This window comes from Hemicordylus capensis, chromosome 1 (assembly GCF_027244095.1).
Source record: "Hemicordylus capensis ecotype Gifberg chromosome 1, rHemCap1.1.pri, whole genome shotgun sequence".
Taxonomy (NCBI): domain Eukaryota; kingdom Metazoa; phylum Chordata; class Lepidosauria; order Squamata; family Cordylidae; genus Hemicordylus; species Hemicordylus capensis.
In genome coordinates, this window is record NC_069657.1 from 338,109,715 (window position 1) to 338,124,281 (window position 14,567).

General features: G+C 40.4%; 1 protein-coding gene across 2 annotated transcripts in view; it reads right to left on the bottom strand.

Moving 5' to 3' along the window:
- Nucleotides 1–952: 952 nt before the first annotated feature.
- Nucleotides 953–14,567, bottom strand: part of GOPC (golgi associated PDZ and coiled-coil motif containing) — a 37,255-nt gene continuing 23,640 nt past the window's right edge. For both annotated transcript variants that reach the window (XM_053278411.1, XM_053278486.1), the window contains 4 exons: nucleotides 13,830–13,925; nucleotides 11,425–11,589; nucleotides 7,602–7,782; nucleotides 953–5,012 (listed from right to left, as the gene is read on the bottom strand). In XM_053278411.1, the coding sequence (XP_053134386.1) occupies nucleotides 4,900–5,012; nucleotides 7,602–7,782; nucleotides 11,425–11,589; nucleotides 13,830–13,925 (555 nt within the window). In that variant the 3' untranslated portion in view covers nucleotides 953–4,899. The remainder of the gene's footprint in view (nucleotides 5,013–7,601; nucleotides 7,783–11,424; nucleotides 11,590–13,829; nucleotides 13,926–14,567) is intronic.

Consider the following 14,567-nt stretch of genomic DNA (forward strand, 5'->3'; position numbering starts at 1 on the left):
GCTTTACATTTACCATTTGCATCTGCAAGCAGAACTTGGGTTAAGCTACCTTAATGAAAATACATATATTTTGTCACTCATAGTTCTCTTACCCTAAAGGATGGGATTTAGTCATCCCCACCCCCACATGTACTTTGTTTACAAAATAGAAGCCCAAATCAAATGGTCTTTAAGTAAAAAAAAAAAACCAGACTCCCAGCCCACTGAAAGCCAGCTCAAATAAGAAAAATGTGTAGCACCTCCAAGGCTGCGATTTGGTAATCTTGAACATAAGAACAGCCCTGCTGGATCAGGCCCAAGGCCCATCTAGTCCAGCATCCTGTTTCGCACAGTGGCCCACCAGATGCCACTGGAAGCCACAGGCAGGAGTTGAGGGCATGCCTCTCTCCTGCTGTTACTCCCCTGCAACTGGTACTCAGAGGCATCCTGCCTTTGAGGCTGGAGGTGGCCCACAGCCCTCCGACTAGAAACCGTTGAAGTAAAGTGAATTCCACAGTTCTGCAGCAGCCAAGAATGTGCCCTTATCACACAGATTTGCTGCATGCATGGTATTTTCCAGAAGTGCTCAGTTGGTTTTAAGAGATTATAGTTGCAAGTGAACATGGATTATTGGCACGATGCTGTCTACAAAAGGAACTTCAATTTTAGACAGCAACTTCTACCAGAAAGTCTATTTCAATGGCACCATCAAGCATGGTAGGGTGATTTAGACAGCAAACAAGAATACTGAATTTGTCTGACAGCCCAGTTTTTTTTTCATATCCTGCCAAAAAGCAATTATCCAGTTCCATCCTAAGCAATGTATTAAATTACATATGAGAACACTTAATCAGAGTTCACCTTTGTAAGGCCAGGGGGTTCTTTGTAGATTTCTGTACTAGAAGCTGCTATAAAGTATTATGAACAAAAAGGAATGCCAAAATATTTGTTGTAAATTAAACTGTTCAAACCATAGTGATGCAACCTTCTTTATTTATAGGCTAATTAAAAATATATATCAAACTCAATTATGCTGCAAAATTATTACATCTCCTGCAAGTCTGAGACCAACATAAAACAGAAAATTATTTGCAAGGATTATACAAACAAGATCTGGATATTTAACAACATACATGTCCTTTAGAATGTCTATGACAAGCTTTGAGCAAAACACAAATAACTGAAATGGAGAAAATGCATTTCTATTATATGAAATGCCAACTCCAGATTCAGGATCACTTTTCATCAACATTTAGTTGTTTATATCAGACATCTGAAATCTAGTTTTCCAATGTTGCAATGGTCTCAATTAGCTTCTGCCAATCTTAAAAACTGCATGGAATTCCATAAATAATGTAATGGTCACCGGGAAATATATTTAACATATATGTTAAAACTTGTTTTATGATACACTCCATAATATTGAAAAAAGAATACTGAGTTTTCCTGGAAGCTCCTCAACTCTAATTCATTCAATCTTTAGAAGCAGTAAAACAAGTATTTCCATTATTGGCAAAGGAGAAACAGACACATGTTACAAAGCATGACTGAGAAAAACCAACATAGCACTATTGCCAGTCTAGCAGGCATATATGACAGGTATGTGTGGTTTTATCAAGTTGCATTGCAATCCGATTCATTCACAGTAGCATCAGAGAAACATAGCAAAAGCTTAGCTCAGGGCTTTCCAGTGAAAGCAATAGTAGAGGGTATGCTGGAGGAAAGGGCCTCTCTGCTGCTATTTGTCAATGCCGATTATAAGCCAATGATTTGATTACAGCAACACTGTTACATGGAGAACTGAGTGGTACCGACAGTTTTCAACAGGGGCTCAATTTTGCTAACTGGTGCAGTTCTTCAAATGCCATGGTGACAATGCAGAAGAAGTGACTTCTGTGTTTTTGAAGGAACAAAAGTTTATCAAGTGGAAGAGAACAAGCTTTTGAGATGAGAGCAAAGAGTGACACATAATCCATATGTAGAATTCCTGGAATACAACTTCTTTCAACAGATTAAAATGCAATATCTTAAGAATTAGTGTCAAATAGAGAGAGAACCAAAAGGTTTATTATTATTTTTCAAAGAAGCATCAGACACTTCTTCAGCACATGCCCCCACAAACAGGAGCTGTGTAAATAAAGAGTATTGTGCTCCTATGCAAATCCCACTGGGAGACTACCCTTTCTCACAAACGACTTGATGCAAACAACATACAAGAATGATTTTACATGTCCTACAGCATTTTTTAAAAAAAGATACCTGGAAAAGACATTAAACAGTGAATATTTGTTTGCAAAAATACATCAAAAATGTCATGCACAGATTAACAGCATCAGGCCAAGATGCAGTCATGAGTAATGGGCAATGAGTTCTTTCTGAATCCATTGGTTGCTTCAAATACTCAGTTTTGCTGGGAAGCAGTATAGGTAAGATTACTGTAATGTACAATATTAAAGGAGCAGCTATTAAAAATTACTGCAAATAAAAACAGTTCTCTGAGCAAATGAGTAGAATGACACAAAAATTATTTTATGAACAACAGTTAAAGAATTTATAAATAGCAAAATCTTTGCATAAAGTATTTACATTTTAAAGATCTCTATAAACATATATATAGTGCACCTAGGAGAGACAAGTTTAGCTGTGTTTTACAACACAAAGTTTTAAACATTAAACATTAGGTTAACTGACATTACTCTAAAGGCCTTTGACTTTTTCTCAATTTATGTACATTCTAGAAAAACACTTACAAAGATGTCATTTTACATTATTTTCACTCTCAAAATACATCTTTACACATTACAGTTTAATGGCCTGCAGAACAGTGAATGGAAAACAGGCATTTCATGCTTTATCCTATCATAATAAAAGTTATTACATAGTTAACTGTTTGTATATGGAGAGTGTGCGTTCTACTAAGAATATATTTTATAAATCTATATATTGTATAAATTTATAAAATATCTATACATACCAACACACAAACAAACAGTAAAAGAACCCAGCCAAGACAGCCATCCTTAATATCGATGTATTCTAAAAATGCCTTGGGTCTTCAGTTGTATATCCATTATACAACTTTTGGATACTTGTTTTTAAAACAAAAATATAGTTCTGTAAATTACTAGGGCAGCTATACTGCAACAGATTTTGTGCCTGATCCTGCATAGTTCTGAGTATCTCTTAGCAAAATACAGGATACACTCACCTTTCAGTACACATGACTCTCTTCACATAGCATGGCGTACATTACTAAGGGCACAGCAAGCACTGAATTTATGGTTTAAAATCATCATCACTACCATAAGAGCTCTAACTGCACTGAGTGTTTGTGACCTATAGGCTCCTGTCACATGAGGAGCCAAGAGCTACTATACGCAACTTTCTCAAGAGTGGTAGCACTTGGCTAACTACATGTCCAGAGCCAACTGACATCTGGCACTTCATGTGTTAAGAGCCATTGTGGAGGAGTTCAAAGCATTGAATATCCTGTGAGTGGTCAATCACTTCAACTAGTCTCACCACACTGCCAGAAATCTTCAAAAAACAGATAGAACAAGCTACTCTGAACACATGCTGAAGCAATCAGATGAGCACTGAGCCTGAGATCCAATGTCACAGTGTGCACCCAAAAACTAAAATTCTGCCATGCTAAAAGACTCATAAGAATCTGCTGCTCTCACAGAGGATGCTAAGAGAAAAGGACAAATTGCCATACTCAGCACACCTCATAAAATCATGCTTATAAAGAACTTGCTAAAAATGTAAAATTATGCATTCAGGGGGAACAGACATTTCTGCCCCAATGCACAGCACCTCCACAGTCACCATAACATGGACAGGATATATGTGAAACCAAGTTGTTGGAAGAGACACCGTGTATGATGTACATGCTTTGAATGAGCCAGATCTTTGCAGATTGTCACAAGTCTTGGAGTCCCAAGTACTGATTCTCTTCAAACAACCAGGCTCATACAGATGATGCTGTGTGATGACTATAATACACACTGTGCAGTAGGAGAACAGCTATCTGAATCCATCTTAACTCTGACAGAATGGCAACTACCCAATGACACCAGTTGAGGCCAACATACCATACTCAAGGGCAGACATAATTCCATCCGGCCAAATTTACACTTATTTTGCATTTAAAAATAAGTAACAGTATTTTGTTTAATAACCTTGGGAAATATTTCAAATCCAGCATTGATTGGCAAGAAACAGATTAACAGAATAGGTATACTGCATTAAATAATGCAATAGTGCTGAAAAGATCTCATGAATAAATGGACCACTGAGATCCAATTCAGAGATTAAACTTCTTATCATAACAGCTTGAGTTTTGCATGTGTATGTTTGAAAGCAAAGCTTATTTTTTATAAAGGGAAATACCTGAAATGACTTTTTATTATTCATCTTTTTTACAAGATGCACTTAAACTACCTAACAGCAATTAGGAACATACTAGTGGTAATTCATGTTCTCCTTATATGTGACAGTTGAAGGCTATTTCACTAGCAAATAGCTAGTGAAATGTCAATTTTCTCCTTATTCGAATTGTCTGAGAAACCAGAATACTGTCTTTTTTCTGCATCATTCCATACCTTTTATCACAAACAAAACCCCACGTTGAATTTTAAAAAGCCTTTGGAATCAACATGCTTTGGTGCTTATAATTTCAAAGGAAATGCATTTGACATGCAACTTCTTAGGAAAAAAGAGATTTACACATTTAAATCTGCTCACAATGAAGCCCTGAGGTAACTAACAGAACAATCTTTTTCAGGCAATAGTAACACAGCTTCTCTTTACCTTTTAATAGTCCTCCTTTTAAACTTACGGCGGCATTTAGAACGTAGAACAATCTACACAACCCGTCTTGAAACACTGATGATTTGGGGGTTGACTTTTTGTTTGTTTTTAGGCTAGGCTCTCAGCAGACTGAGCAATTTTAGATACAGTCTCTTCAGGTTCAATTGAATTCCCTAGGTCTCCATTTTCATGACCATCAATACTTGCTTTCTTATCAAACACTACAAGAAAGGGGGGAAAAATTAATACATTCTAAGATTTACAGATAACAGGCCCAATCTACATTTTTGCTGGCAAACGGGAGACTGCTTCATGAGGAAGCAACTACACTTTGAGAGGGGCTATGTATATACAAAGGGTTGAGGAAGAACATAGGAAGCTACCTTATACTGTCAGACCATCCATCTAGCTCATACTGTCTACTCTACACTGACTGGCAGAGGCTCTCCAAGGTTTCAGGCAGGAGTCTCTCCCAGCCCTACCTGGAGATGCCAGGGAGTGAACCTAGGACCTTCTGCATGGAGATGCTCTTCCACCAAGCTATGGCCCCATCACCTAAGGAAATATAACACTCACATGTAGTCACCATTCCAAATGCAAGCCAAGGTTGGCCTTGCTTAGGAAAGAGGACAATTCATGCTCACTACCACAAGACGAGCTCTCCTCCCTGACAAGGAGCTTGGACAGAACATTCAGGGGCTTAGGAACCAGTCGGCTTCCCTTCTTTCTCTCTTGTTCCTGCCCTTATTTCCCAAAACTGCTTTGCAAGCATTGGAAGCTGTGCCCCCTCTAAGTGGCAAGATCTTCAAACTGGCAAAGAGGGCCTTGTGAAACCTCACAAAATTTAGAAAATCCCACTGCTACTAAGACATAACAAGGAAGCACATAGGCTATACAAAAATACTCCCCTGCTGTGGGAGGGAACTGGGGACAGCCAGATTTGAACATTGTGCTGTATCAATCCTTTTATTTAGATGAACATTATGGAAAAACAAAATAATGATCCATGGCAGCCATATGTAACAACATGTTTTGTGATGGGGGGGGGGCACAAGTGGTGGTCTATCACAAGATAGAGCATCCTAAGCTCACTGGAAAAGACAATCGAGACACAAATCCAAGATGCATTTTGAACAAATTTTCTAAACAAGTTATGAAATGAAAGCAATTTTTAGAAGATACATATCAAGGCATTGCTTTAATTTTATCTTAAGCCTCTGAAGGAATTGGGGTGAATCTTAACCCATTTGAGAAGTGGCGGGGGGGGGAATCATAATTTGTTTTCAGTGTTCTGCAACTCCTTGTTCTAGGTCAGACTCAACATTAATGAGATTAAGGGTGGCTGTGGTCTTTCATCTAACATCCCCTTTGTAAGTTTGTTTAAAACAGTGTAATATTATTTATCCCAGTGTTTCTCAACTGTCTGTCTGAGGACTGGGGGCGGTCCACAAGGCGTTGGGTACGCTCCGTGAGGCATCACTAATAAAAATCACTTTCCCCGCCTCAAAAATAAATAAATTGGGGGCTGGTGGGGGCCACCGCCAGAAGCTCCCCAAGGCTTATTTCCAGGCAGCCCTCGCTGCTGGATAATGTTCATTTTGAGGAAGCGAAATGAACATTATCCAGTAACGAGGGCTGCCTGCCTAGAACGCAATTGTAGTACTAGGGGTCAAAGAGACCCCACAAAATTCTGTCATAATAATCAATTTACTCTTTAGGTCTATAGATATTTAGCCCAGAACCTGTTCCTTCCATTTCTTGTGAGAAAGGAGCACAGAGGCTGAACATAGAAGTTGTTATTTTTCTCAGTATCTCTACAGACCATTTGGGGATAAATAGTATCCCAAACATACTACAAATGAACTGTATCTGTCCAGTTTAGGAGTAACAAGTACTCCAAGTTATTCATATACTTTAAAAACCATTAAGCATGACACCAATTGCAACATAAAACATTAACACCTTATTTAAGGTTCAGTGTTTTATGGGAAGGAGTAAAAGCACTGGGGTACATCACTGCTTTATAATGTATGCAACATCACGAATGTAGAAAAGATATTGCATGTTCAGCCTCTATCCTCCTTTCTCACAAGAAACAGAAAGAACAGTACCAGGCCTAAGCATTATATTACTACAACAGCATTCAGTGTGACCTCTTTGATCCCTAGTATCATAAAAACATACTACTTTCAGTTTCCCATCCCATGCAATACGAGTTGGCTCATAAATTGGATATAGACCCAATATATCCATATTAGCATAAAGTGCAGTTTTAAAACAAGATTACAAGGGGGTGGTAGATGAACAACCACAGGGCACTTAACCTGATTTAATGAAGTTAAGTGCCTGACCTGGAACATAAGAGTGGAAGAATACTGAAAACAGATTTTTATGATTTTTAGTCTACTTACCTTAAGGAAAGTAAACTTATGTGATCACCTAGCTCATGCTGTCTCTCTCTGTCTCTGTGCGCACGCATGTCTATCCCATCAACTTTGCAATGCATTAACCAATTTGAACCAAATTTGGTGCAGTTGTAGGGACACACAGGGACACCTCAAAAACATAGTTTGTGATTATGTCATCCACCCCAGTTCAAGATGGTGGACACATGAATTTCTAAGGTAGAAGTGGGCTAACATGTGAAGACAGTAATTATCGTCTATAGTATAATTTCACTATAAATTAAGTTTATAGTGAAAGGAAAATAGGCAGATTACTTCTTACCAAAACTTCTTGTTTCCTTCTTAAATGGGATACAATCCACCTCAGTTCTTTCCAAGAGTTAATTACATTTAAAAAGACTTTACCTTGTACTGATTTGCCATCTCCACTTCCATCTTTTCTACAGGAAGCAGAATTTCCACCTTCCTCCAGTTCATCAAGATACAAACGATAACGATGCCCACTCTCATCTTCATATTCTACATTTTCATCATCCGAGTCTACTTCGGGAGCAACATACACAACTTCAAATTCAATTTCCCCTCTCTAGAATACAAAGTGAAGCTCATGTTATTTCTTTCAAGCAACATAATCCAGTGTGGAAATCAAAACAACAATTCTCACATGTGAACATGTGTGAAGGGCTGTTCTTATGTTCTTAAATCAAAGCAGGCCTTGTTTAGGAAAGGGAATAATTCCTGCTTGCTACCTCAAGACCATCTCACCTCCACTCATAAAGACCCACCATGCCAACTTCAGCCTAAAACACTGGTTGTATGAGGCAACCCTTCTGCACCCTCACCTACAACTCAGTCTCTTACATTAAGCTCAAAGCACTTCGGTTAAAACTGAAGCTGTAATAGTCAAACAGCTTATTCTAATATAATCTATAACAGTGAAATTCCTTGGAACCAAGGGACTGTAAGTATTATAACAGCATGAAAGGTTAATGCCCACATAGCTAGATGTGGTGAAATTTTACCATAGGCAGTAAAGAATGTAGGAATGCGAGCATATACTGTTCCTTATTTTTAGTTGTATCCAAACCCCACTTAGAATTAAGTGGAAAACAGTTAACACTTGGGAAATCCAGCACTCATGCAAAGGCTGGAGTGCAATTTTTTGCTGATTTCCCCTTTCTCCTCCAGTCTCTGCACCACCTGAAAATCTTCTCAAGGAATGGAGAACCCCTCAGGAGCACACCTTGGGGCTGGGAGTGAAGGGGAATAGACAAGCACACAAACATCTCACACAAGAGCTAGACAGGGTGAGCAGGTTTGGATGCAACCCCTTAGCAATCACTTTTAATTATACAATTATTTTAATTATTTTAACTATTATTTTAACAATTATTTTAATTATTTTTATTTTTATTATTTAGTTATTTTAACACTTTTAATTATACAATTATAACTGTTGGTTACAAAAATACAACCTGAAAACTTAAAAATGAACCAAAAGAAATTGCTCCCCTCGGCAGCAGCAAAGTAAGTACAGTAGTCCTGAAACAGGCATGTGGACAACAGTCCTAAATGCTCCTCTGCACTGCCATGAACAAGCCACAAGGCTCAGTGCAAGACGTTCTCATTAGCCCAATAGGTGTCCTCTTCTCGCCTGTCACTCTGCTGTTCATCCATCTGCAGTCTTCAGGATAACTGAACCACACTTTCCTGTCTTTTAGCTTTAGAACTATTAAAGTTCAAACATGTTAAGCAATGAGAGTTGTTATAACTGAGTGGACAGCTCAGTGAAAGTGTCGTCTCAGTGCACAGCAGCTGTGAAAAAGGCTAATTCCATGCTAGGAATCATTAGGAAGGGGACTGCAAACAAAATGCTAATATTATAATGCCCTTATACAAATCTATGGTGTGGCTACCTCTGGAGCACTGCATACAGCTTTGGTCACCATATCTTAAGAAAGATATTGTGGAACTGGAAAAGGTGCAGAAGAGAGCAACCAAAATGATCAGAGGCCTGAAGTGCCTCCCTTATGAGGCTAGGCTACAGCATCTAGGAATTTTTATTTTAGAAAAGAGGTAACTATGGGGAGACATGATCGAGGTGTATAAAATTATGCATGGATTGGAGAGGGTGGACAGAGAGAAATTTTTCTCCCTCTCTCACAAAATTAGAACCAGAGGTCACCTCATGAAACTGAAGGTCAGGAAATGTAGGACCGACAAGAGGAAGTACTTTTTCACATGGCGCATAATTAATCTATGGAATTCTTTGCCATGGGATGTGGTGATGGACACCAGCTTGGATGGCTTTAAAAGGGGCTTAAACAGATTCATGGTGGACATGTCTGTCAATAGCTGCTAGTCTGGTGGCTGTGGGCCATCTCCAGCCTCAGAGGCACGATGCCTGTCAATACCAGTTGCAGGGGAGCAACAGCAGGAGAGAGGACATGCACATACTTCTTGCCTGTGGGTTGCCCAGAGGCATCTAGTGGACCGCTGTGTGAAACAGGATGCTGGACCAGATGGCCTTATTCCTGATCCAGCAGGGCTGTTCTTATGTTAACTACTATACAAGTAAAACTCATCCTATATAATAAAAGGCTAAGTGAGTGGCCGTGGCTTTGGAACGTTGGGGATCTACGTCCCTGCCTTCCTGGGCTGTTCTGGGCCTGCGCGAAGCGCAGGCCCAGAAGAGCCCAAGGGACACAGGACCTCAGACACCAGTGTCCCAAAGCCACGGGCGGCCATTAGCCGGTGTGTGGCGGCGGGGGAAAGTGGCCGAGGCGGCGGCGGAGCCGCCGCCTCAGCCATGAGCTGCGGCACGGCGAGAGGAGGCCGAGGCAACCAGAAGCGGCCGCCCTGAAAAAGGCGAGGGCAATGGCGGCGGGGGAAGACCGAGACGGGGGACAGGGAAGCTAGGCGAGGTGGCGGCGAAGCCGCCAACGAGGCCCCCGCCCGCTCACAGCCGTCGCCGCCGCCTGCTCACCCGCCCTCCCAGCTGCCCAAAATGAAGCTGGGCGAGGTGGCGGCAAAGCCGCCAACGAGGCCCCCGCCCGCTCACAGCCGCCGCCTGCTCACCCGCCCTCCCAGCTGCCCAAAATCACCTTCCCCGCTCCCCCCAAAAAAAGATTAAGGGCCAAAATGGCCCATGAGAAGGTCGCCGCCCCCGCCTATCGCCCTCCCAGCTGTTGAAGACCACCTTACCCGCTCCAGCCCGAGGGAAAAGAGAGGAGCTCACGAGCAGAGCTCCTCTCTGTGCTAAGTCACTGCTCAAACTGCCGCTATGGACGCAAAGGACGCCTATTGCGTCCATTGCGACAGTATAGGCAGCAGCTTAACACAGAGAATAGCTCTGTTTCCGAGTTCCTCTCTTCTCCTTCGGGCTGGAGCGGGTAAGGTGGGCTCCGGCAGCTGGGTGCGCGGGAGGGCGATAGGCGGGGGCGGCCACCTTCTCATGGGCCATTTTGGCCGTTATTCATCCACCCCCCCCCCCAAAAAAAGTAAAAGCAAAATAAGGAAGAACAAAAACAGAGAACAACAACAAAACAAAAAACAAAAAGAGAGAGGGGACGGGGGGGGGGAAGAGACAGAAAGAGAGAGAGAGAGACAGAAAAGACGGGATAGAAAGCTAGCGCCCGTTATCATAACGGGCTTAAAAATACTAGTAAGAAATAAAAGCTATATCTAAAAACACACATGAAAGCAAAAACAGATCAAATAGGATATTCAGTTAGTGAATCTTTGAAAATACGATATGGAAGGCCCTTTTAGGAACTTTGAACCAAGGCTGAAAATGCATGAAATTTTTTACTCACCTTTACTTTTTAAAAAATGCTTTTTGGGTGTGATGTATGCATGAAATTCATTAATTTTAGGAAACTGCAATAAAGGATTTACGGACCACAAGATTTTCATCTAATAATGCTTTCACTTTCAATAGCTGAGCAACAAAACTTCACCTAGGAATGCTTTTCATACCTAGCATCCAGAGATGAATAAAGATTTCAGAGCACTGAATATAATCTGAGAGGAGCATAATATCTAGCAGAGTGCTAGATACAGATACAGCGTGCTAGCATAATATCTAGCAGAGAAATTATTTCAGACCCTCTAAGTGTGTGTGTACACACACACACACAAAGCTTTCCTGGAGAATCATTTATACTAATAATCCAGCATTATTTGGTATGCTAAAAGTAATGTGACAAATACATAAATAAATAGTTACCTGTTGAGAAAGAATAGTTACAGCTTCTTTGTGTTTAGCATCTCTCAAATTAACTCCATTTACTGCCAGAATGGCATCTCCAACGTGCAGACCTCCACATCGATCAGCAGGCTGACCCGGGTGAATTTCAGATATTAGGATGGGAACTCCATGTTCCTTTCCACCCTATCACAACAAGAAGTTGGAGGTTTCAGCAGTTTCAAGATATTCAACAACTATATCTGCTCTTCACCTTACATTTCAAAAAAATATTTAATTCATGCTGCTATCCAACAATAACATATTTTCCATTCTCTGTATTTTATGCAAACATTCATAGAATGTTTACATTGGAGTCTTCACAAAAGTATTATGAAAGATTTGAGTTCTTGCAGTGCTATTTCTAAAAGTACAAAACATTAGCATTTCAACATGCATAATTATGAGCTAGTGAGACACAGGAAATACAAAATAAAATGTAAGCATATTTTCTGAACATGCCCTGGTTTGGATCCATAGGAGTCAGCCATTGTGCAAGAGAAAGGCACTTCTGCTCACACAAGGAATTAGGGATGTGCAAATCCTTTCAAGTTTGAATCTATTCAACTTGAATCTGGTTGATTCGAGTAATTTGACCTCAAAACGAATCTGCCCAGTCTCCGCAGAAGTGGAGTTATGGAGCAAAACATGCAGTCACTATTCTGCTCAACCGCTGGGCTTCGATTAAGGCAGTTTAAGCAGAGGAGAGTTAAAGCACTGGCTGGGAGAGATTCACAATAAGAAATGGCCTGAGGAATGTTGCCTTTGCTTTTTATCAGCAGGGGATCTCTGCTAGGGAAGTTGAAAGGACAGTTTGATTCTGGCTACCAGGCTGCGTATTGTGAATGTTTAAGGTCTTTGACTTTATAATGCAATCCATTTTATGCATGCCTACATAGAAGTAAGTACCATTGGTTTCATTAGCTCTTCTCTCAAGTGTATGTACAGAATTGCAGCCCTAACTGAAAATCTGTACATTTTTTGTTCTGTTGCTGCTGTTAATACGTCATACTTAGTGTAGTCTTCATTTATTTTCTAGATATATTATTTTGTTTTTGTGTGTTTTAAATTTTTGCTTTAAGTCACCGTGAATTCTCCCTGCCCCCTGCTCTTTTTAAAGCCTATAGTCATTTTGGTGTTACATTTTATGTATTTATCTCAGGATGTAAATGGTGACCGTGACAAGGCTTAAGCACAACAACCTCAATCCCTAGTGCCAGTTTTTTTTAGGGTCAATTGTAGAATTTAGTGGCAATGAAAACGCACTCAGAGTCAACACTGCTCCTTTATCTTCACCAAAGAATAATGGAGATACGAAGCGACCCCATTACACCCCTTGAGTAGTGCCACGGTGGTACAAAGTGGGTTGGGGGGTGGGACAGCTTAGGTGTTCACCTCCAACCTGCAAGCCAGTTGGGTACTCAGGTTTGTTTGTCTTTTAAAGGAATTTTTGAAATGTTTAGACAAGGGTTTCTTAACCTTGGGCCCTCAGATGTTAATGGACTACAACTCCCATCATCCCCAGCCACAATGGACATGGCTGGGGATGATGGGAGTTATAGTCCATCAACATCTGGGGGCCCAAGATTAAGAAACCCTGGTTTAGACTCTTTGGTGTGCTATGACTTTTCCTCATAATGAATCCCTATGAAGATTCATTACACACCAAAGAGTCTAAACACTTCAAAAATTCCTAAAAAATAGACTGAGTACTCCACTGGCTTGTAGTTGGGGGTAGTGGGGGTAGATAACACCCAATGTGCCATATTCCCCAACCTAATTTTGACCACCTTAGCACAACCCATGGGGGATAATGGGGCTGCTTCAAATACCGATTATTCCTTATGACAGAAATACACAAAGTCGCTAAAAACTAAAAAAGAAAGAAAGAAAGAAAAATAATTAAAGATCAAGCAAGTGGTAGGTGACACCTATGGGGCCCTACCCACTACACCACTTTGGTGCCCCCTGGACCTTTAAAGGTGGGTCAAATCAATTCAAATTCAAATCAAATTTAAACCAATTCAAATCGAATCTGATCAAATTTGAGTTTGCAGATTCAAGTTTGAATCGAGTCTGGCTGATTTTATTTGACCTCAAATTGAAAAAGTCAATTCGTGCACATCTTTTCAAGGAATGCTGGAGGGAAGTGTCCTAATTTTTCCCAGTTTTCCATTCCTGCTGCAGCTCCCTGTACTACACCTCATGATATTCTGGAGTTACTCCCAATCCTGAGGAGCATTTTTAGAGGGTGCAGTGAGCTGCAGTTGGAAGGGGAAGGAAGAAAGGAAAATCCTGATCCATGAGCAGAACATCACTCATGGAAGTCAGGATCGAAGCCCCTGAATCCTGGGAACAGAAAGAAAAATAATTCAAAAACGTATTACTGTAATCGAAATGCCCAGTCCTTCATGATCTTCTTTAACCAAGAGAACTTTTCTGATTGGACCGACACCTTGACTCTTCTTTAAGGAATCTGGATCCTAGTTTGTTTGTTTTTTTAAAGGAAAGAAAACACAGTTATAAAAAGTATACCTCATGGTTTTCAGGAGAATTACATGGCAGTAAGACTACATTGCTTAGAGCTCTTCTCTCAGTCAGATGTTATACAGTGTCTGTACAAATCAAAGACTTTTCTGAACAGTTTAGAAGGCATCCATCTCACTTCATATCTACCATTACCACAAACCAAAGAAAAAGCAGAAATCTAGTGTGAGAACACTGTAATAAAAGACCTCACCAACTTGTATTGATCTAAAAATCTTGAAAATATTGCAACCCTAAAACCACTATAGAGATTACTTATTTTGAAAAAACAGACATCAACCTCAATCATAAATGATCTAGAAGGTAAGCAATGAGGTGGCCAAATTTGCAAATGACACTAAACTAGTGAAATCCAAAACACATTTGTGAAGAGTCCAAAAGGATCTCTACAAACCAGCTGAATAGGCAACCAAATGGCAAATGTGGTTCAGTGTAAGTAAATGTAAAGTGAGGCATATTGGTGCAAAAACCCTAACTTCACATATACACTAATGGGGTCTGAGCTGTCGGAAGTTGACCAGCAGAGGTTGTGGTGGGGTTGTGGTGGACTGCTCAATGAAAGTGTCAACTCAGTGTGC